We start from the raw sequence: 20,991 nt of genomic DNA on the forward strand, positions 1-20,991 counted from the left end.
GCTTATCTTTATCAAGGGTTTCAGAAACCTATAGCAGCTACCATTGGGCGAGAGGCCAATCTAAGGCAGATGATGACTACATCATCAACAAAATAAACTCCAGTTTACTTGTTGTGTAAAGCAACTCCAAAGATGACACAACAACTGTCATTTCAAATAATTTTTAAATCTTTCCTTCAAAAACTATGATAACTGAGATACTCTTTGCACAATTTCATCACACAATGTTGCTGGAAACCTATTTTTAACATTTCTTCAAATCAACATAAATTAACAGAATTATCCAACTAATGATATTTGAGGAGGATCCATGGGAGTTTGCCCAACCAGTCTACATGTGTTTTGTGGACCTGGAGAAGGCATTCGACTATGTCCCTCAGAGTGTCCTGTGGGAGGTGCTTCGGGAGTATGGGGTGTCTGGCCCATTGCTACGGGCCATTCAATCTTTATACTGTAGAACTGTTGCAAGAGCTTGGTCCACATAGCCAGGAATAAATCAGACTTGTTTCCGGTGGATGAGGGACTCCACGAGGGCTGCCCTTTGTCACCGATTCTGTTCGGAATTTTTATGGACAGAATTTCTAGTCGTAGCCAAGTGATGGAAGACTTTCACTTGGATGGTCTCAGCACCTCATCTCTGCTTTTCGCAGATGATGTGGTTCTGTTGGCTTCATCAAGTGATGGCCTCCAGCTCACACTGGAACAGTTTGCAGCTGACTGTGAAGTGGTGGGAATAAGAAGCGGCACCTCCAAATCTGAGGCCATGGTCCTCAGCTGGATAAGGGTGGAGTGCCCACTCCAGATCAGGGACAAGTTCTTGGCCCAAGTGGAGGAATTTAAGTATCTTGTTTGCGAGTGATAGGAGAGGGGAGCGGGAGACTGACAGACGGATTGGTGCTGCGGCTGCAGTGATGCAGAAGCTGTACCAATCCATCTTGGTGAAGAGAGAGCTGAGTGTATTGGTGTTAGTCTTTCTCCTCTGCTTCCTTAAAGAAAGAGAAACGGTCTTTTAAAAGATTAAATTCATTTCAGCACTTGAAGTTTCAGCATGCTAGACCTCAATGTGAACCAGAGGTCTGCTTCACAAAAATGATGAGCCTGTAAGCAGGTATTACAATTTTATACCACAACAAAAACAAGTGTTATTATGACTACTTCTTCTGGGAAACAACGTGTCCGGTTCTGCTGTCTCCCGAGTGGATCTTCTCCCCCACTCTATCCACATCTGACCTTGTCTGCATCTGCTCCTTTTCCTAGAAACAAAATAGAGAAAGAAAAACACCTCGCTCTCTAGCCTTGCTGTATTAATATTAGCTGGCAATTCGCTGCCTATTGATTCTTATTATTATCTAAGTCCGGACATTCTGTTCAGACTCGCTTGGCCCAGAATTTTTGCATGTTTGCAAATCCCTCTACAGCTCATTATGTCAGTCTCAATAATTCAATTCAAGCTTAGCACTGAATTGATGCTTTTGACCCTGTAGAATATTTAGCTGATTTAGAGTTTAGAAATGTGTTATCATAGAATGTAGAACTGTTGTAGAGACACTGACACTGCCCTCAATATAGTAAAGGCTGATTGTGTCGTGAACTTAGGAGTAGATTGTACCCCTCCCCCACTTGAGCTGTGACAGTAAAACAGAGAAGAGTTAATGCTGAGTGGAAATTCCCCAGAGGATGTATGGGGGGGGGGGGGGTCTCAACATTGTAACTGGATACCTGTGGTCTGGAAGTGAGAGGGGTTTTATGACTTCTAGGGAGTTACCTACACCCACAGTGTTTTAACTGTCACGCACAATCACTCATGTGCACACAGTCACACACGAGCACTCACATAGACACTAGGGAACGCGCACATGTAGGCATTCATGTGCTCGTGCACATAGACAGACACAGAGTTTGCAGCCCACCGTGGGGGGGGGTTTATGATGGGGTCGCTTCTATAAAACTGTGTTTCACAGACAAAGGAGTGAAGATTTTGGAGAGGGACACCAGCCTCGTCTTCCCTTCTAGAAGTGCATGCTTAAATGAAGATGAATAAAGATTTTGTGAAAATGACTACTGAGTCCGGTGCCATCTCTGGATGCTCGAGGAATAAAAAGAACTGGGGTAAAACTGATTTCCCAACAACCCTCATTACACAGAGTGCCAACTAATTAATGAGCAGAATTGCAATGTGTACATAACAATCACCATGACAACTTTATTTAATAATTTTATTCCTAAGTGTAAAAGCGAAGTTCTCAATTTCTCTCAAACGGTCGATCCATGTCGCTACCCTCACCTATGGTCACAAGCTGTGGCTTATGACTGAAGAACAAAACTGTGGATACCAGAGGCGGAAATAAGCTTCCTCCGAAGGGTGGCTGGCCTCTCCCTTCCAGGAGGGGCTCACCTTGAAAGGAGCCAGATGATGTGGTTCGGGCATCTTACAAGGATGTGTGCAAGTCTGGGTGAGGTGTGTTCTGAGCATGTCCCACCAGGAGGAGGCCCCGGGACAGATCCAGGACACGCTGGAGAGATTGTATCTCTTGGCTAGCCTGGGTACGCCTTGGTCTTACCACAGACAAGCTGGAGGAGGTGGCTGGGGAGAGGGAGGTCTGGTCTTCTCTGCTTGGGCTGCTGACCCCACGACCCGGCCCCGCATAAGTGAAAAAAGATGGACGGACGGACGGATGGATGGATGATGCAGAGGGCAGCTAGATGATTCCTGACAGTGCATCACAGAATATCTTTGTGGAAGTGAAAACTGACTCAAAGCCTTCTTCTTGAAAGATGTTAGGTGTAAATGCATATATGTGGATGGTCGGCTGGTGTCTTTACCAAACTCATATGAGAGGTATTCTAGTTCCAGCACAGCTATGTCGCTGTCTGTCATGGCAAATGGCTGTTTTAACTACAGGAAACTAAAAACCTTTATTTATGTTGATGACAGTAGAAGAAATGAAAAACAAAATTTCTTGCACAATCTTAGAAAAATTACGCATATTTAACTTTTTTAAAGCAGTTTGGAGCCATTTTGTTCAAATGTGTGCGAGATCTGTGGCTTACGTTTTCTTTTGGTGTGACAGTGTGGAGATAATGTAGTCAGCGCAATGTAGGATTATATCACAATGTAGGATTATATCACTCATTACTATTACGTATTTTTTGCATATAGAGGAGACACGTACTGTAGATTATGCAATTATTTGTAAACAGCCACAAGCTTGCCTTTTTTAACTTTGTATTCACCATGTATTTATAATATATAGCAGTTGTGCCTCTTTTCGAAATGAAATTCATGTTATTGTGACATAAAAACATTTTTTGCATGCAGGCTAAAAATCCAGGCCAACTAGATGAATATGGTTTAGCTGCATCCTGACACAGATTACTATTACAGAGAAAATGGATCACAAAGCTTCATATTACCACATTTTATTGTGTAATGAATGATGAGACTTATTCTGTTTAATGTTGGAATGTGTGCAAGTCTGTTGAATATAATACAGATTGATTTGCTCAAGAATGTTTGTATCCTGCAACATAAAATTATTATAATTAAAGTCTTATTGCTGTAAATATGCCTAGAAAAATCTGTTTGGTCTCCTTCTTCACTCTGGATTTGTGGTGGTATTCAGAGTAGATTAAAATATAGTCAATTTCATCAAAAAAAGGATGTGTAAATACAGTAAATTATTTTTAGAGATTTATGAAAAATAAACATAACCGCTGTTCATATGTGGCTTTATTACCTTATCATGGGCCAGAATTAAATATCTAAGTAGGATCCTTGTTTGAAACCATGCTGAACGTATTTACTGGGTCATGAAACATCGGTAAAGCAAACAACAGAAAAGAAGCTCATGTCAAAAACTTATGGCTAAGTTATAGTTAGCTTAGTTTAGCTAGGTTATAATTTAACTGTATCATGAATTAAATTCCATGAAAATTTAAATAATTTCAGATTTTATTCTGGACATTGAAGAAAAAAGACAATCTGACATTTTAAATGAAATAAATCATCCTTTAAAAGACACACACAGCAATGTGGGAGAAAAACATCAATGCTGAATGCTACAAGTGCACAAATATGAAGTCAGCGTGTTGCTGCAGTGAACGCATCAGTTCACACAATATTTCAGAAATACTATTTCATTAAAATGTCTTATATTGTTTCTTGGTCTTGTAAATTTATTTTTCTTCAGTCATTTCTGAAACAAAGTCCACACTAAATGCCGGCTGTGCATCTGTGGTCGTGTGAAGCTACATTAATGTAACAGCATGCCAGAGTGTAAACACAGATATTTATCCTTTTTCCGTTTCATTAGGCATTTAAACCAAATACTAAAACACCCTGATACGACTCAGAGTCAGACTCAGAGTACTATACATTTTATAGTACACTCAGCATAAAGAACAAAACAATGCACGAACTGGTAATTAAAGCCCTTGAAGGAATAAATCATATACATTAAAATATTGTATTTTCAGAACAACTACATTATGTGACTGTCTGTGTGCAACTTACAGCTATAAGCACTTGATATTAAATATATGCATGCTAAAACATGACAGACAACAAAGGCAGAGTACTTAGGCACAGAAATGTTTTTACATGTTGTCAATTGAGCTTCTTGTGGCTTACATTTAACTACAGCTACTTATTCTTTTCTTCATCATAACAATCAGCTGTTTTTGTGTGTGAATACATTCATGTGAATTTCCAAAGCTAACTGAAGGACAATCATGTGGTTAGCAGCGCTGACTAAAGTTCAGTGGTACAAGGTTTGTATTAAAAGACTAAATATTCAAGTTCACAGGTCGGGGCATGTTGTGTCATGAATTAGCCCAGCGAGTGTTGCTTCTTCAGGTTCTCTGTGCGCTTCACCCTCTCCTCTGGGGTCTTTCTGTACCAGCTCCTAAGAGAAAAAAGTCACTGTGGTGACTTTAAATACGTCAAAAGCAGGGTGTGTCTGAAGACTGCTGTTTTCATGAATATGCGATTCAGGCAATTGGTGTTTTATAAAAAGTGTTTTACAATCTGTACCAGTACAGACTCACCCCTGACGGTTAAGCTGTCCTGGGACAGAGGCATTTTGTCCTTGGCTTGGCTTCAAGACTCTAGGAAAGGAATAATGAATTTATCTAAACAACGTCTGGGGACAAAAATCTAGAAATTACATCGAGGGAAACACAAAATGAATTAAAAAGTAATAAAATCCCACAGCTGTGTCTCACACCTGTTGGTAGTGGGGCTTTTTGGCTTCTGCTGCATCTTCCTAGTCTGTGCTGGAGATTCACCAACCCTAAAGAAGCACCAGATACACCACTGATCACTGGATCTCAACAGCATGAACGTAAAACACGTGTTTTCATTTCTTGTCTTACTTCTTTTTCCTGTCCAGAGACCTCTGTGTGGCAGCAGAAAGAGCCACTCTCTCTTTGGGGCACTTGGCTTTCTCCTGTTGGAGTGAATGTAGTTTATAGTTTATTAAAAAAAAACAACTCAGAATACTGAAAAAGTCAAAGACAGTCACAAACCAATTTCTTACAATTGCTTTTGTGAGAAGGTGCTATATTACAAACAATGCATTAATAACAACAAGATAAGCCACGAGTGTCTGGATGAACCTTTCCAGACACAGAATGCATGGCTTCATAAAACTTTCTCCAGTGTTTGAACAAACTAAAGCTTAGTTTATAGGCTCTAGAAGGACAGAGGGATATTTTCAGTGACAATAACGATCACCTTCTCTTGATTAAATCTGGATACTTGATTATTTACTTGACTGTGTTCATGTTACCATGTCTCGTAGCTTCCTCTCCACACGGAGCTCTCTGTCCTGCTGCAGTAATGCTAAGCGATCCTCCAAAGGCATTTCATAGAAGATGTCATGGATGTCATACAGGGCTGCACGTAACTGAGGGAACAACAAACAAGGAGAAACATGAATAAAGATGGCCCTCTGCTGGCTATAGAGGTTTAGTACACAGTCATACCTGGGCTCTAACTCTCTCCTGCAGGGCGAGATCTTGTGCTGTGTAGGCGCTTCTCTTCTGTAGAGCTTCAGTTTGAAATGAACGGATGAACTCCTGCGTATCCTTAAGGCACACATATAAATACAGAGAGAGTGTGCACAGTTAGACACACTCAGTCACTAACGTCATAATCTAAAATGAAACTTCCTTACACTCCTGTAACTCTTTTATTGTGTATGAAGGCATGAAATGGAACTCACCATGATGGTTTGGCGGAGGTGTTTGACTTTCTCCGTTTTAAGCAGTCTGCGTGTGAGGAAGCCGCGAGTGATAGCACCAATTCTGCAAAATGCTTTCTGCTGATCAGCTGTCAGAACCTGGGAGAAAGTAATGAAGAACATGGAGAAAATGTGAGATATTAAGATAAATGATATCAGTCTTCACATACATACACGTTTTCTGATTTAATGGACAAAAAATAGACTCAATTACAATAAAAGGTTGCTGCAAGACTGCATACCAAGAAGACTTTTAGCTTCTATTTGGTCTTTGCTTTGAAGACTTACAACAGTTCAGAGCGTTATGGATGTAACAGAGTAAAAGAAACAATGGTACTTACAATATACATCAGATTTATATACACTTATTATATACACTTTACAGTATATATACTACATGTACTTAAAGGTGTAATGAGCTCAGCCAGTGTGCTGAAGTTTGGATTTGGCTGCAAATGCTATTCCTGTTTTGCAGTGTTTACACACCAGACTTTGCCTGGCCCGAGGTTTGTTAGCCCCCCACGTGGAACCCCACAGATAAAGAGGAGGCTGAAGACATGGAGAGGATGCACTAGAAGGGACAGGACTGGGCAAACCTGGAGAAAGAAACAGTAGATATTTTAAAGACGCAGCTGAAACGAGCAGCATATCTCATCAACAAACACTAGCATTTTATTTTTTTCTGATATTATAGGACACAGAATTTAGAAGGCAAATAACAGACAATAACAATGACCGAAAACATTAAAAAGTAATCACTGTTGTTCTTCAGCGAGTAGTCAGTGTATCTGATCTGTTTCTCTACTCCCTGACTTCATAAGTTGATATCACCTCTAAGCTATATTTGTGCTGATGTGTGAAATGCTGTTTGTATGAAAAACAAAAGCTCTAACAACAAAATGCACTTCCAGTTTAGTGAGGAAAACACCATCCTTATATTAATAAAAACATTATGTCTCTTACTGTCTTGTATATAATTAAGGGACAGTTCTGGTTCATTTAAAAGGTCATTTCACCACCCTTTTTCTGGTAGCCTATGATAGTAACTGTTAGGTTGAGGGACACATGACGCTGTAAACAATTCAGCCAGAAACTTGGCCTGAACGTTTCCAATGATGTTAACCTATAATTTTCTTCTGACCGCTGCATGTGGAAAATTGATCCAGGTCTGCTCTTCACCTAAAAGTGACAAAACTAAGACATTTTCATTATTCTCATTACTGCCTAAACAACACACATCTCTCTCTCTGTTTTTTAAACTCTCCTTTCTTAAAAACAGAAAATGAGATTGTAGTTGTTCTTGGCTGAGAAACACAAAACTGTTTTCCTATTATTATTTTTCATCAACAATGTAAATTTTGTTTCTTTTTTTCTTTTTTTTCCCCACTACGATAGCTGGTGACCTGCAGAATCACCTCTCATAGTTGGAGCGACGTCAGGCACATTCACACTCACTTTTTTCCTCTGCATAAATAACTCACATGGCCAATGGTATGCTCCATGGTGATCCATAAGTATGATCACAAGTTTATTTAGTTATTTTTCAACCCAACAAAACAAATAAGCAAAAACATGATGCTGATGCTATGAACGCTCTACACACATGAATCTAGATGCAAGAAAACTGCTGCGCATCTGAGGTGTGAGGAAGAAACTGAACTCTCAGATAGCTGCATGCTCGAGTTATCATAGCTCTGTTTGCCTCCCTCTGATGCGTTCTCAGCCAGCTCCTGCTCTGATCATGTGTAGCCTGCTCATCAGCTCAGAAGTGACCGCAACGCAACCTCACACAGTGGTTGCGTGCTTTGCTGCACACAGTGGCAAAGACTTGCACAGTGACTTTCATATTTAATTCAGCTTCTCCATCTTATAATTTTAGCTGTTGCATACAGGGTTCAGCATATTAGTTGTTTGTATAGGTGTGCTCTATATCTCAACAATGGCTCATATTAGGTTTTTCTAACATGTCAAGTGCCTCTATGCACTTCATCAGTTTAAATATTCTCCTAATTTACTTCATCTAATATGTCAATGTACTGAATTTGAGCTAACCTTAGCTTAATGCAGATAACTTTTAACAATTATAATCTAAACATTTTGTTTCAGCAAGGGGTGGGTGAAAATGAACCATGACATTCATGTGTCTTTTGTAAACACTTTTTACAATCCTGAGCACAGAAGTTTATTAAAACGATACCTATACTGTGTCCAGGTGATCGTTCTGATGGTGTGTGGACAGGACTTAGTCCCGGGCACGAGGGGCTCATGATAGGATGGCAGTCGTTCACAGACCTACGATTCCAGCCACAAGCATCCGCACTTAGAGGACGTACAGACCCCTGCTCCTTCAGCCTTCTCTCTGTCTCCTCAAGCTCCTAAACACACCGCACACAACATTATTTGTATTTCACTAATGCTCTGCTCATAATCTTTTTAAAAAGGCATATAAAACTCAGATGTACACACACACACACACACACACACACACACACACACACACACACACACACACACACACACACACACACACACACACACACACACACACACACACACACAAAGAAAGCAAAATAAAATAAAGAAAATAAAGTTTGGCATTGTAGTTAAACATTAGGTTTTGGTGTAGCTTTTCATGGTCATTTAAAAAAAGAACACTTTTTTTCTGATCTACTTCTATATAAAATGGTCATGTTAAATTCCATGTGCTGACCAGGTGGAGGCGCTGTTGCTCTTTCTCCTGCTCAGCGAGGAGCAGAGACATCTGCAAAGCATGCTCCTTCTCAAGACGTCTTTGCATGTCCTCCAGAGCCTGCGCTCGCCACTGGGTCTCATCTGTTAATAAGCACAAATGCATACAAATAAATCAGTTGTCTTTTACCATGTCAAAGTTTTACTCACTTAACATAAAATATATAAATGTGGGAATCAGAAATCTCAGTGGGACTTACACAGTTGTAAACATAAAAAAAAAAAATAGCTTACATCAAAGGCACTCACCTGTCTTGCGGGCCTGTGCTTCAGCTGCATGTCTGAGGACAGTCGGTGTTTTCCTGCCATTGTTTGGCCCCGGAGATTCGTCTGCAGGAGTCACACAGGGCCTCAGCAGAGGCAGTGAAGGATTCTCTACATCATACGACTGGTTTAAAGGGGCTGAAGGTGTGCGCCGACTGGGAGCAAACAGTGTAACTCCTGCCATGAAGCGAGGGAGGCGTTCCTGGCTGCGGTCTATGCGCTCCGCTCCACAATGGTAGGTATGCAGCTGGCTGTCCATAGTGTGGCAGCGCCGGCGAAAACCTGCAGCCAGGTGATCACCCATTGAGCTGGGCACCGAGGCACTGACAGGGTTACAGTTCTCCTTCACTGGACTGGTTCCACAGTGGCTGGATCGACGAATGCCACTCTGGCTGACGCCCTCTATTCCCACTGAGCTCCAGTGAGATGGAGACGTTGAAGCATCTCCCCAGTCTGCCACACCAATGGCTTCCTCTGACCGTCCTGGGCTTCGAGCGATAAGGTCTGCTGGGCCGATGGGAAATGAAAAATGGATGTTGCCTGTGGAAACTGGGCGTGGTTTGCGTCTCTGTGGACGAGGACTTATGCTGGTCTCTGGATTGGGGAGACAAGAAAATGGTTCTGGTAGACTAGGTGAGAGGCAGATGGACTTTTGAGGACTAGGGTCACGCAGCACTTGATGCTGGATTTGAGGCGGGCCGACAGGGCTGTGGTGCAGACTGAATCCAAACTGAATGCCTGTGTCCGTCACAGGGCTGCAGCTCTTCTCTTCACTGACAGAGTCAGTCTCAGGTGGGGGAGACTGGGTCATTGCGCGGACAGCTTTTGATCCCTGCTGACTCTGCTCTTTCTTCACATACTCCCTTGATCTCTTAAGAAGGCTGTCCAAACTAATGTCCTCTTCCTCATCCTCTTCTTCCTCCTCCTCACTCTTCTCTTGGGCATCCACCTTCACTTCCTCCACTGCCTTATAATCATTAAGCACAGGAATCTCAGAGCATGGAGCAGCACGATGACTATTTGTCTGAACCCCAAATGCAGCATCTTTGGGGAGCCCAGGTGAGTCAGTGACCAGAGTGTAGCCGTTGACTGTTGCAGATTTAGAAACTGGCAACTTGTCAACCTCTTCATCTGGCACCTGTGAAACATAAAAAGCAGTATTTCACCAAAGAATTTCATTAAAACGCATGTAAGCTCAGCATACAGGCAAATCAAGTGATAATTATGGTCTGTAAATAATTAGCTTATTTGTTGATGTTAGTTTTTTAATGAAAATGTGATTACATGCTTGAGTTTTGGTTGTTCCATTGTGAACGATAACAGACAAAATCTTTAGATCACATTTGTTCAAAGACTGGGAATTACGAAAGTAGAGCAAATCTGACACTGAGTAAATGAACAATACTGCTTTGAATCTTGAGCTGTTATGAAAACACGTCATCAGGTAAAAAATAGCACGGCACACTGGGGAAAATGTTAGGCCAGATAACCTGTATTCAACTCTGAGTATGTCACCAGAGACAACAGGACAGACTGTAATTCACTTTATGTGCTCCATTATGGGACTGGCACACAAACCTATTTAATATATACTATAGGTCAAAAGCCCCAAAACTATTTATATTCAGTAAAAGCAGGATGCGATGTCAGCATAATAATATTAGCACGAGAGTCCAGCACTTTTTCAGAGTGCCTACATAACATTATACAACCCCAATTCCATGAAAGTTGGAATGATGGTAAAAGATAAATACAACGGAATGCAATGATTTTCATATATGTCATTGCCAACAGAACATGGAAAACATATCAAATATATTTACTATTTAATCAAAAATATTAGCTAAATTTGAATTTGATAGCAGCACCACACCTAAAAACAAGGTGGGACATGGGACCACAACTAATAACATTAAAAGGTTTAGAGGAAGGTTTCCAGAAAAGCAGGTTGAAGTTCTTGTATGCAAAGAAGAAGCTTTATATGGACATGATCATTTAAAATAGACTGAGGCAAAGTGGAAAACAATTCTGTGGTCAGACATATTGAAATTCTTCCTGGAAAACATGGACGCCACACCTGGACTAAAGAGGCAAGAGACCATCTGACTTGTTATCAGCACTCAGTTCAAAAGCCTGCATCTCTGATGGTGTATGCAGTTCTTACAGCAACACACACTCCTATCTATGTATTTTGGGGGAAGGTCTTGCATATTTCTTGCATATTTTAGCAAGACAATCATCATCATCATCATCATTTATTTATTTATATAGCACTTTAAAAACACACCTGGTAGACCAAAGTGCTGTACAATACTAATATGCACATAGTAATAAAACCAGACATAGCAATAAAAAAAATAAAAAGAATATCAGTTACCCACAGAGTTAAAAGCCAGGGAATAAAAATAGGTTTTTAATAAAGACTTAAAAACTGGCACTGATGTAGCCTGTCTAATATGGAGAGGAAGGTTATTCCAAAGCATCGGCGCAGCAACAGAGAACGCTCGGCCTCCTCTAAGTTTCAGCCGTGACTTTGGGACCGAAAGCAGCGACTGCTCAGCTGACCGAAGGGAACGAGTGGGGACGTGGGGCTTCAACAAGTCAGACAAATAAACAGGTGCCAGACCATTTAGAGATTTAAAAACCAATAAATGGACTTTAAAACGGATCCTGAATTCAATTGGAAGCCAGTGTAAAGAGGCCAAAATCGGAGTGATGTGATCAAATTTTCTTCTGCCAGTTAAAAATCGTGCCGCAGCATTTTGCACTAATTGCAGGTGTGACAAAGTGCCCTGCCCAACCCCTATTAAAAGAGAATTACAATAATCTAAACGTGAGGTAATAAAGGCATGAATAACACCTTCCAAGTCACGCTGGGAAAGAAAGGGCTTAACCTTTGATAAACGTCTGAGGTGATGAAATGCTGATTTTACCACCCCGTTTACATGGTCATCAAAGGTAAGTGCAGAATCAATTTTAACTCTGAGTTTTGTGATCGAACTCTTTAGTTGGGAAGTCAAAGCTGCAAGATCAACATCTGGAGTATGAGAAGAACGATTTGGGCCAAATAAAATTGCTTCTGTCTTCAGATCATTAAAATTTAAAATGTTTTTTGCCATCCATGCTTTGACATCAGTAAGGCAGTCAAGCAGAGGTCGAGTTGGGAGACTATCAGAATGACTAAAAGGTAAGTAGAGCTGGCAGCCATCTGCGTATAGATGGAATGGCACTTTATGTTTCCGGAAAATATGACAATATGCATGCTGCGTATAATACAACATTACAGAGTGGTAAACATGGCCCTCTCACAGTTTTTGAGACTTGTTACTGCCATCAAAATCTAAATAATCTCCTTTTTTGCTTAAAATGGTAGAACTTCATTTACATTTGACAAAGTGTGGAATTGGGTTTGTACTCACAAAGCATGTTTTGATCTTATCCTAAATAGGCCTCTCACCCGACCAGATGACACCCAGACCTGTGACCATAGTGTGCAACTGACCTGAGCCTGATCCAGTATGCCCTGAATCCTGGCCAAAAGCTTGTTCCTCTGCTGGTTCTGTCTGTCCACTTCCAGTTGGACCGCCTTCTGTCTGTAGCCACACATCTCGTTCCACTGCTCTGCATTCAGCTGGAAAATGAAAATACATTCGGTTGCGGCTTTTGTTGTTTGTTTTTCAGCATTTAATTTTCAAAAATACGCATGTTTATTCAGCTGAAAGAGGCACAGTTTTTCACTTTGTACCTAAAAATGTTATTACAGATGAGAAATATACTGGAAGAATTCAGCCTTCTTCCAGTATATTTTGTGTATCTTCTTCTGGATGGAAGAGAGACTGATGCTGGACTCTTCCTGCAAACTTATTTAGTCAGCAATCACAAGCGAATAGATTTTTCTAACAAACATCAAACAGCCCTGATGTTCCACGTTCGCACTGTTTCCCTTTGCCAGCTGCTGACCTAACAGGCTGTTCCCACAGCAGAGGCTTTGGCTTGTCTTAGCAGTAAATGAAATGGATGCACGAGTAAGTTTACCTAAATGGAATGCATTTTACAGTTTTATGGCAAGCCAAAAAGTCTGCTGTGAGAAGCTCTGTTGTCATAAAGCAGTTCATATATTCATTCATCAGATTTGCTCACAAACAGATGTTTCATTCAGTTTAAACTGTGAACTCTCACATGCATCTACATCTTGTGTAATCCATTTAGCATGGGCTTCCAAGCCTGTCTATCTCTTCCTTACCAGAGGTGAAAGCGCAGCTCTTCCATAGAAGTGGATGACAGAGCGAGCCTTCAGGGAACATGATGGCTCGCATGTAGTCTTCTTGAATTTCCCCTCCTCCTGCAATAATGCCAGACTCCGCAGACAGAACTCCTCATAGCTTTCCATCTCTGGACACCCGCACATCCACACTCTGAGTAGGACACACACACCATGTAGCCTCGTGGCCGAGCTGTTAAATTAAATGGAGAGCGAGAGATTAAAAGGGAGGGTCCGTGTGAGGCTGCACTACACTGGGGTTTGACCGACGAGCCGAAACCATGTGGGTAAATGTGACAAATCACCTACAACAATAGCCAGTCTGTCTGTCCTCTGTGATTTTATCACACTCATCACATTCCTGCCATTCCTTTGCTTTCTGTCATACATTGCTGGTGCCTGTCTTCCATTTCCATGTTTTGTGGAAATGCAAAAGGGACTCGTGTGTCTGATCAATACTGTTTCTATTTCTGAAATGTCTGTCAGCAAATGACAGTAGTCTGCAGACTACTCACAGACAGGTAGGGCGTTTGCGTAAGCAGACAGCTCCTGTGTGGATTCAATTAAAACAATATGCCTTTGAAATAAGCGTGAGTGTTACTGGCTCTATGCAGCATATCTAATCTATTGGATAGGTTTGAATTCAACCAGCAGGTCCTAATGATGCTGCTGCTGGTCTTCAGACGCCTAATTACACTAGCCAATCCACGCTTGTTCTTCCATCCGGCAGAGCAGAGGTGGGGATCGTTTTCTTTGTGTATCTGGTATTACAGAGAAAGCTTAACTTCGGCAGCTTTTATGTTAATATTTAAGCATTATCCAGTTTTGCTGTCTTTGGAAGCTAAAAAAGACGTCTTAGTGCAGATACCCTCTTCAGAATGACAGCGGATACCCGGCGCTTATTCTTACCTACTCAGTGGAGAAACACTAATATCGCCCTCCTGTCTTCCAGCAGGGACTGTCAGACACGGACAGATGTCGCAGGGAAACACAAACTGGAGGCTTTATCGGTGAGACTCACGTCTCTCTCCTCAATCTCGGTTCGATCGTCTTCATCACCATGCTCAACTCTTCCGGGCTCCAACAGCGCCTCCTAGCAACAGCACGCGGGCCACGTTCCAATCTGATCCCCCGAGCAAGTCAAAGGCTCTCGTTCCAATAAGCTCAATGCCACCTGCCCTCTTTTCCCCTTCATTTCTCAGTGAATGCAATAGAATTAGGCTATATCCTAGCAGGGCTACTTTATCACACGCTCTTTGTTTTACTATGTTGTTATCTGCTCATAGCCTCGAGTTAATAGTGCTCAAGAGGATAACGAGTTCTTGGCAAATGAGTCTACATAAATATCATTAATATGATCTGCTTGCAGCTATTCTCTACTGTGTTAAACAAATCTCAGTTTAAAATTTTATAATGTATGTAATTTATTTATTTATTGTTATGAGTGATTAGATGAATTATTTAATGTGCCAAGTATTAAAAAAAATTGGATGATCTTGGGGGAAAATAATGTAATTTATGTACCACTCTCCTTACTGTACATTGTGCAGCGTTTTGTAGTCTGAAACTTTATGAATTAATGAATTTATGTAATTTAAGTCCTATTTTAATCGTCCTCTTCTGCAAGACAACCACTAAATATGAAGTGACAAAACAGGTGCGCCTTCTAGTAATGTGTACAACAAATTTCTCACATTTTACAACCAATTATGCGCATATAAAGGGGGTGGGAGCAAAGAAGATGCTCTGTTGTGTGTATTACACAGAATACACTGTCCTCCAAACCACATAAAATGAAACATGTTTATCGATGTTACACATGCATTAAAAACTGTAAGACTGCAAAGGTCAGTGCATAGGTTGTCATAGCTAAAGGTAAACAGCAAAATCATCAGATGAGTTGAGTCCTTGATCAACAGATGGCAGTTAGCGGTGACTGTACTGAGGACGTAAAAGAATACAAGTACTTAGGGACAGTGACTGAAGAAAAACTGGCAGGATTCAAAAGCTAGATTACAATGATTATACTTCAAGAGGAGTTTGAGACAGACATACGCTGGTTCTTTTTTTCTTTTTCTTTTTTGTTTGTTTTTTTGCAGAGAGCATTCTAACTTCTTGTTTTATTGCATGGTATTTTTCACTGTCTGTAGTTAACAAGAACAAACTGAGTAGGATTACAAACATGGACAGAAAGATTTGAGGTCAGCTACAACACAGTACGATTCACCTTTGGGAGTCCTGAGTGGTGAATAAGGGGTGATGTATCCTTAGCAATGTGTCACACCTTCTTCATCGTGAAGACACCTTGCTAACATCATGACAGAAGTACAGGGTACCACTTTTGTATGTATTGTGTGCCCAGAGGACTTTTATACCTTGTAAATGGACTGGTTCTTATAGCGCTTTTTTACTCTATCTGAGCAACTTGTACATTCACACAAGCACTTTTTTCTATGCTGTTCCTAAGTGCTTCATATCAGACATTCACACCTCCAATAGATGCATCAGAGAGCACCATGATGTTAGTATTTGCCCAAGGATATTTGGCATGGAGCAGACTGGGATCGAACCACCAACCTTCCGGTTAGTAGTTTACCTGAGCCACCTTAGTTACAACCATCCCAAGGTAACACAGCTGATATTATATGGGTGTGATTTGCACACAGCTGTGGTTTGTTTTTACTATTACTTATTGTTAATACCTTGAATTTCTGTAACTGTGGAGTCTTAATTGTTGTGGTTGTATTTGCCTGGCCTGGATTTTTGGTGTCCAAAAGGCAAACTACTTTTCTGAAGAAGATATTGAATCTGCACACTTGTGATGAAATTGCTTATAGTGCAATAATACATCCTTATGTCTTCCTTTGTGTCCCACTTTTATTTTTTATTTTTTGGAGTTTTGCATTTTTCTATGAATTTTCTGAAAGAAGTGCATTAGAAATTGTTGTTGTTTTAATGGTTAGTAACATCCCGAAGAATAATAAAGAAGAAAAGAATGAAGACAAGTGGGAGCACCTTAAAAATGTTTTAGAATTCCTATTGTAAACAGGTGACTGCAAATGGCAAAGAATAGATTCATTTTCCAGCAGGCAACAGACCTCGTATTATCTTAATAAAGACATAGGAAAACAGGCTAAATCACTTCAGATGCACTTTGGAAGTTCCTATTTCTGTCAGAGAAAAGTGAGGGCTTCCCAAGGCTTGAAATATAAACTTCCCCTTTATCAATTTTATATAATTTGTTCATTAATGAATATACACTCCTTATCTGAGGCTGAATAAATTCTTTAGAAAAGTAACAACTCAACACAGCATAAGGTATAATTTAAAGACAAAATTATTGGTTTATGTTTTTTTAGTGATTTATTTATTTTACTGATGTCCAGAATTTACAGTAGTAAACAGTAAATGATGCTGAAATTCTCAGAGTTCATCTCCTGTGTGCACAGGGGAACCTGAATGTATCGGCTGAGCAATGCGAACATTTTCCTTGTTGTCCCGAAGTAAAGCATCAATGTCACTTTCAGTAAAAGCGCCTTTAGAATCCTGCCACAAAAGCAAAATGTTAAGAGCAAATTTGTGTACTTGAAAAACACGAAGTTCACGTTTCACAACTGGCTACTCGCTCACTGACAGCTTACCTCAAAAGTCTGGCGTTTAACCCCCACACATGAGTTGGACTGCTCATAACACAGAGCTATATCCAGATTCTTCGGCTCTTTGTTCACCAGAGCTTCATAGAACTGGCCACGGTGAGACTCTGAATGGCAAATCCAGAATAAGTTCTTGAATACAAGATAAATTACTTGACATATCTGATGTTACCTTACCTAACAAGTGTCTGCAGGCTGATGTCAGTTTGTCCTTAGAGACATGGTGACTGTGAGGCAGAGGTTTCTCACACAACGCCCCACTGATGAGGCGTTTAACAACTGTGTTTCTGCTCTTAACTGGGGCTTCCTTGATGGATTTCTCAAGCTCTGTAAGGTATTTATAGACTGTGACTTGCTTTCCCCTTTTCTTTTGTCTTTTGTTTTCTATTTGTATTCCTGGCTATCCCATTTGTTAGATTGTGCTACTGGGTTATCAGAAACCATTAATAAAAAAGCTCTTAGCCATAATGATTTATTGTCCAACATACCTTGTGCCACTGTTAAACAAGTCTCACAGTAGGTGTCTGTTAATAATAGAACAGTTAACAGAGGCACTCTTCAGCAGAAACCGAACTACATATTATCTGATGACTGAGGAAACCAAGGTGACTGTAGTGTTTACTTACAGTGATCTATCTCTTCAGGCTGCACAGGAAGAAGAAGGCACACAAACAGCACAAAAATAGCAATTTTCATGGTGACTGTACACCAAACATGTAAACTGTGAACACTGTAGCAGCTATCTGCACACTACGAAACAGACAAGAAGAAGTCAACTGCACCCAGCTGTCTTCCCTTTCATAAAATGTTGTCACGTGATCTTAGAGACAATGGGATCACATCACCACCATTCCACAAGTGACAGGTGTCTTGTTTTTCAGGTTTTCCTTTTCTAAAAATATTGCCCGGAGTCTTCACTCTGCTCTGGATAGGGGTCTGTGAAGAACACAGTTTAGCATAGGCTTGATAAATGCATGCAATATTAAATGTCAAAAGATGAATTAAGAGGTACAGTACTTTTAATAACAGGTGTGGGGTGGGTGCATTTGTTCATTGATCATTTGCTATTCATGTTTTCATCATCATTCATGGGTTTTTTTTACAACAAAAAGAGTAAATTAAACTCTATTAAAAAATTTGTTTCAACACTGATAGACAATGCTAATTATAAGTCTTTGCACCCAGAGACAGGATTAGAAATGAAGATAAGATAAGCGAATTTGTCCCATGGTTGGGAAATTCCTGTTATTACAGCAGCAAAATGAATAGAGCAGGAATAAAAAAAATAACCTATATGAGTAATACTATACCTCAGTGGAGACAAATGTACACTTTACAATATATATGTGTGTGTGTGTGTGTGTGTGTGTGTGTGTGTGTGTGTGTGTGTGTGTGTGTGTGTGTGTGTGTGTGTGTGTGTGTGTGTATGCAGCAAGATGGAATACTGCATAGTACAATGGTTGAATGTTAATAGTAAGACAGAGCATAGAGCACTGCACAGTCTGATTAAAAGCTACTGCACACTGATATATCTATATCTATCTAGCTATCTATCTACACACACAGACACACACACACACACACATAGATAGATAGATAGATAGATAGATAGATAGATAGATAGATAGATAGATAGATAGATAGATACTATATGTGATATATCTGATCAGCATATATCAGATATGATATATACTGATATATCTGATATATTCAGGACAAAGGATGTTGACTATGGAGCTAAAAACGAGGAAGACCACAGAGAGAGATTGTGGATTAATGTTCATCAGTATTTAAAAGTAAATATAAAAATTAATGGACCAAAATGTGTCCCCTTTTTTATGTTATCTGTTGTACAGTTTAGATTAAATAAGCAATTGTATCACTAACACTTCACCTTGAAAAAGTTAGTATTAAGCACCGATTTTGTAAGTTACTCAGTAAGTTGCTTGACAAGCGAATTCCTTTAAACTAAACAGGGCAAATGTTACAGCTTTAACTTTCTTATCCACGCACGTGTAAGTGACGCTATTTTCAACCGCCCATTGAATGGGCGGTCGAGCTGGCTCCCGTATATGGTCATTTTTACCATATATGGAGTGACGGTGGTGACGCGCGTGCTGCAACGGAAAAAGTGACCGTGTGCGGGAAAGGCGAACGTTAGAGCTGGGTCCTCTTTTCGGGAATGTGAAGGTACAACTGTGAAAGCTGTAAGCCGGCTGCATGAATAGACCATCCACGAGTTTACCGTCAGTAACCCGCAGTCACTCTCAGCATGTGAGTACACTCTGCCCTGCGAATGATGTGTGCTGCTTTTAGGCGTGCTGTTCTCAGCTCTCATGGGAAGCTACACAGATGATCTCTAGTATTAAACTTGCTTCCGTGTTGCATCCATCTGGTGTTTTGCGTTGTGGAGAATTTTACTGGTGGGAAATATTTAGTCGTAAAAGAAAAATAATAATACAAATAATGTATGCACTGTAAATGACGCCTGTGGGCACGACTGACTATTATAGAGGCTCACATCAGGACAAGCGAGGCTAACTTCTTCTTTTCTTTCCACAATGGTGATTGTGGGCAGTTGGTCCGTGAACTGAACACAGACCAACTGCATATTATCAGGAGCTTTCCACGCAGGCGTAGTTAAACCAACACTTCCACAAACCTTTAGCAGAGCAAAAAGGATCCACGTGAAGAAGCGAGAGACTTGACAAGTGTACACTTCCGTTTTCGTAGGAAGTGGCCACACACTCGGACTTTGTTTTCTTTTTTTTTTCTTTTTTTTTGTCGAACCCCTTTTATTTTACGACAACCACTTCTGACTTTCTCATGGGTCCTCCACACTCACATTTTCTACAAGTTTTGTTTTCTATTTCCTGATCTCAAACGCACTTGCACGAGACATAGTAATTAATCATTAATATTTAATGATGAAACCGGAAGTGAGTGGGCTTGCTCCTTAGTTCTTGAGCCCACCTTTTGTCGCCCTTGACGCTAAAACTTACAATTAGATCGTATCGAAAGCTCCCATAAGGTGAATACACTGTTGCTGTGCAGCAGACTGTCCAGCAGATGGTGCCTCTCTAAAGCACGCCTGTTCAGAATGGGATAGAGATTTTAGGTGTCTGATATGCCTCTGTGGGAGCTTTCTCTTTCAGCTTATCGTCTGCAGAGATAAGACTATGATGTTGAATGATATGTGCCACTAGCTTCCAAAACATGCATTATACAGGTAGGTTTTAGTTTTAAAAAATCAAAGGTAAAAGTGATTATGGTGCAAAATCCCCTCTTTTTGCACAGTATAGTATTTAGCTTTATGTCTACTGTTTCTCTTATCTAACCCAGACTCCTGTTGGACATGATTGGAAACTTCGGTGGCTTCATACAGGAACATAATAATTCTAGGGCATGTTGAAACACAAAATCCTCAGTATGGCTCTGAACAACTCTGAGAAGAGTAAAACTTATTTAACAAACATTATGAATGAATGAATGCTTTATTGGCCATATGCAGGTTGCCCCACAGAGGAATAGGGTTATATATTATATATATATAGGGTTATATAATAATTATAATGGTTGGTGTGTGTGTGTGTATGTATGTATGTGTATATGTGTATATATATATATATATATATATGCACCTGTTCATTTTTTTGAAGGGGGGTTGGGTTGGGGATATTTGTCTTATACAAATTGAGAACCTACAGTATATATCGTGCAAACCTGACTCTTTGTAGGAATCCCCCTTACAGTAACCTTTCCATTTTGCTGTGAATTGGGCTGTGTTTTATTTCCTCTCTTTGCCGCATGCTGCATTAAACGG

At 40.4% G+C, this 20,991-nt stretch overlaps 1 protein-coding gene across 1 annotated transcript; it reads right to left on the bottom strand.

Annotated features, from left to right (window-relative positions):
• Positions 1-4,097: 4,097 nt before the first annotated feature.
• On the bottom strand, positions 4,098-14,740 carry LOC113020786 (centriolar coiled-coil protein of 110 kDa-like). Its single transcript, XM_026165004.1, has 14 exons — positions 14,425-14,740; positions 13,498-13,708; positions 12,757-12,885; positions 9,240-10,392; positions 8,953-9,074; positions 8,440-8,617; positions 6,729-6,838; positions 6,225-6,341; positions 5,986-6,087; positions 5,790-5,906; positions 5,374-5,447; positions 5,226-5,291; positions 5,047-5,106; positions 4,098-4,904 (listed from the first exon to the last, which is right to left on the bottom strand). Exons 2-14 carry the CDS (start codon positions 13,660-13,662, stop codon positions 4,829-4,831), a joined length of 2,469 nt encoding a protein of 822 aa, XP_026020789.1. The 5' UTR covers positions 13,663-13,708; positions 14,425-14,740; the 3' UTR covers positions 4,098-4,828.
• Positions 14,741-20,991: the final 6,251 nt, after the last annotated feature.

Source organism: Astatotilapia calliptera, chromosome 4, assembly GCF_900246225.1.
Source record: "Astatotilapia calliptera chromosome 4, fAstCal1.2, whole genome shotgun sequence".
In the NCBI taxonomy this organism is placed as follows: Eukaryota; Metazoa; Chordata; class Actinopteri; order Cichliformes; family Cichlidae; genus Astatotilapia; species Astatotilapia calliptera.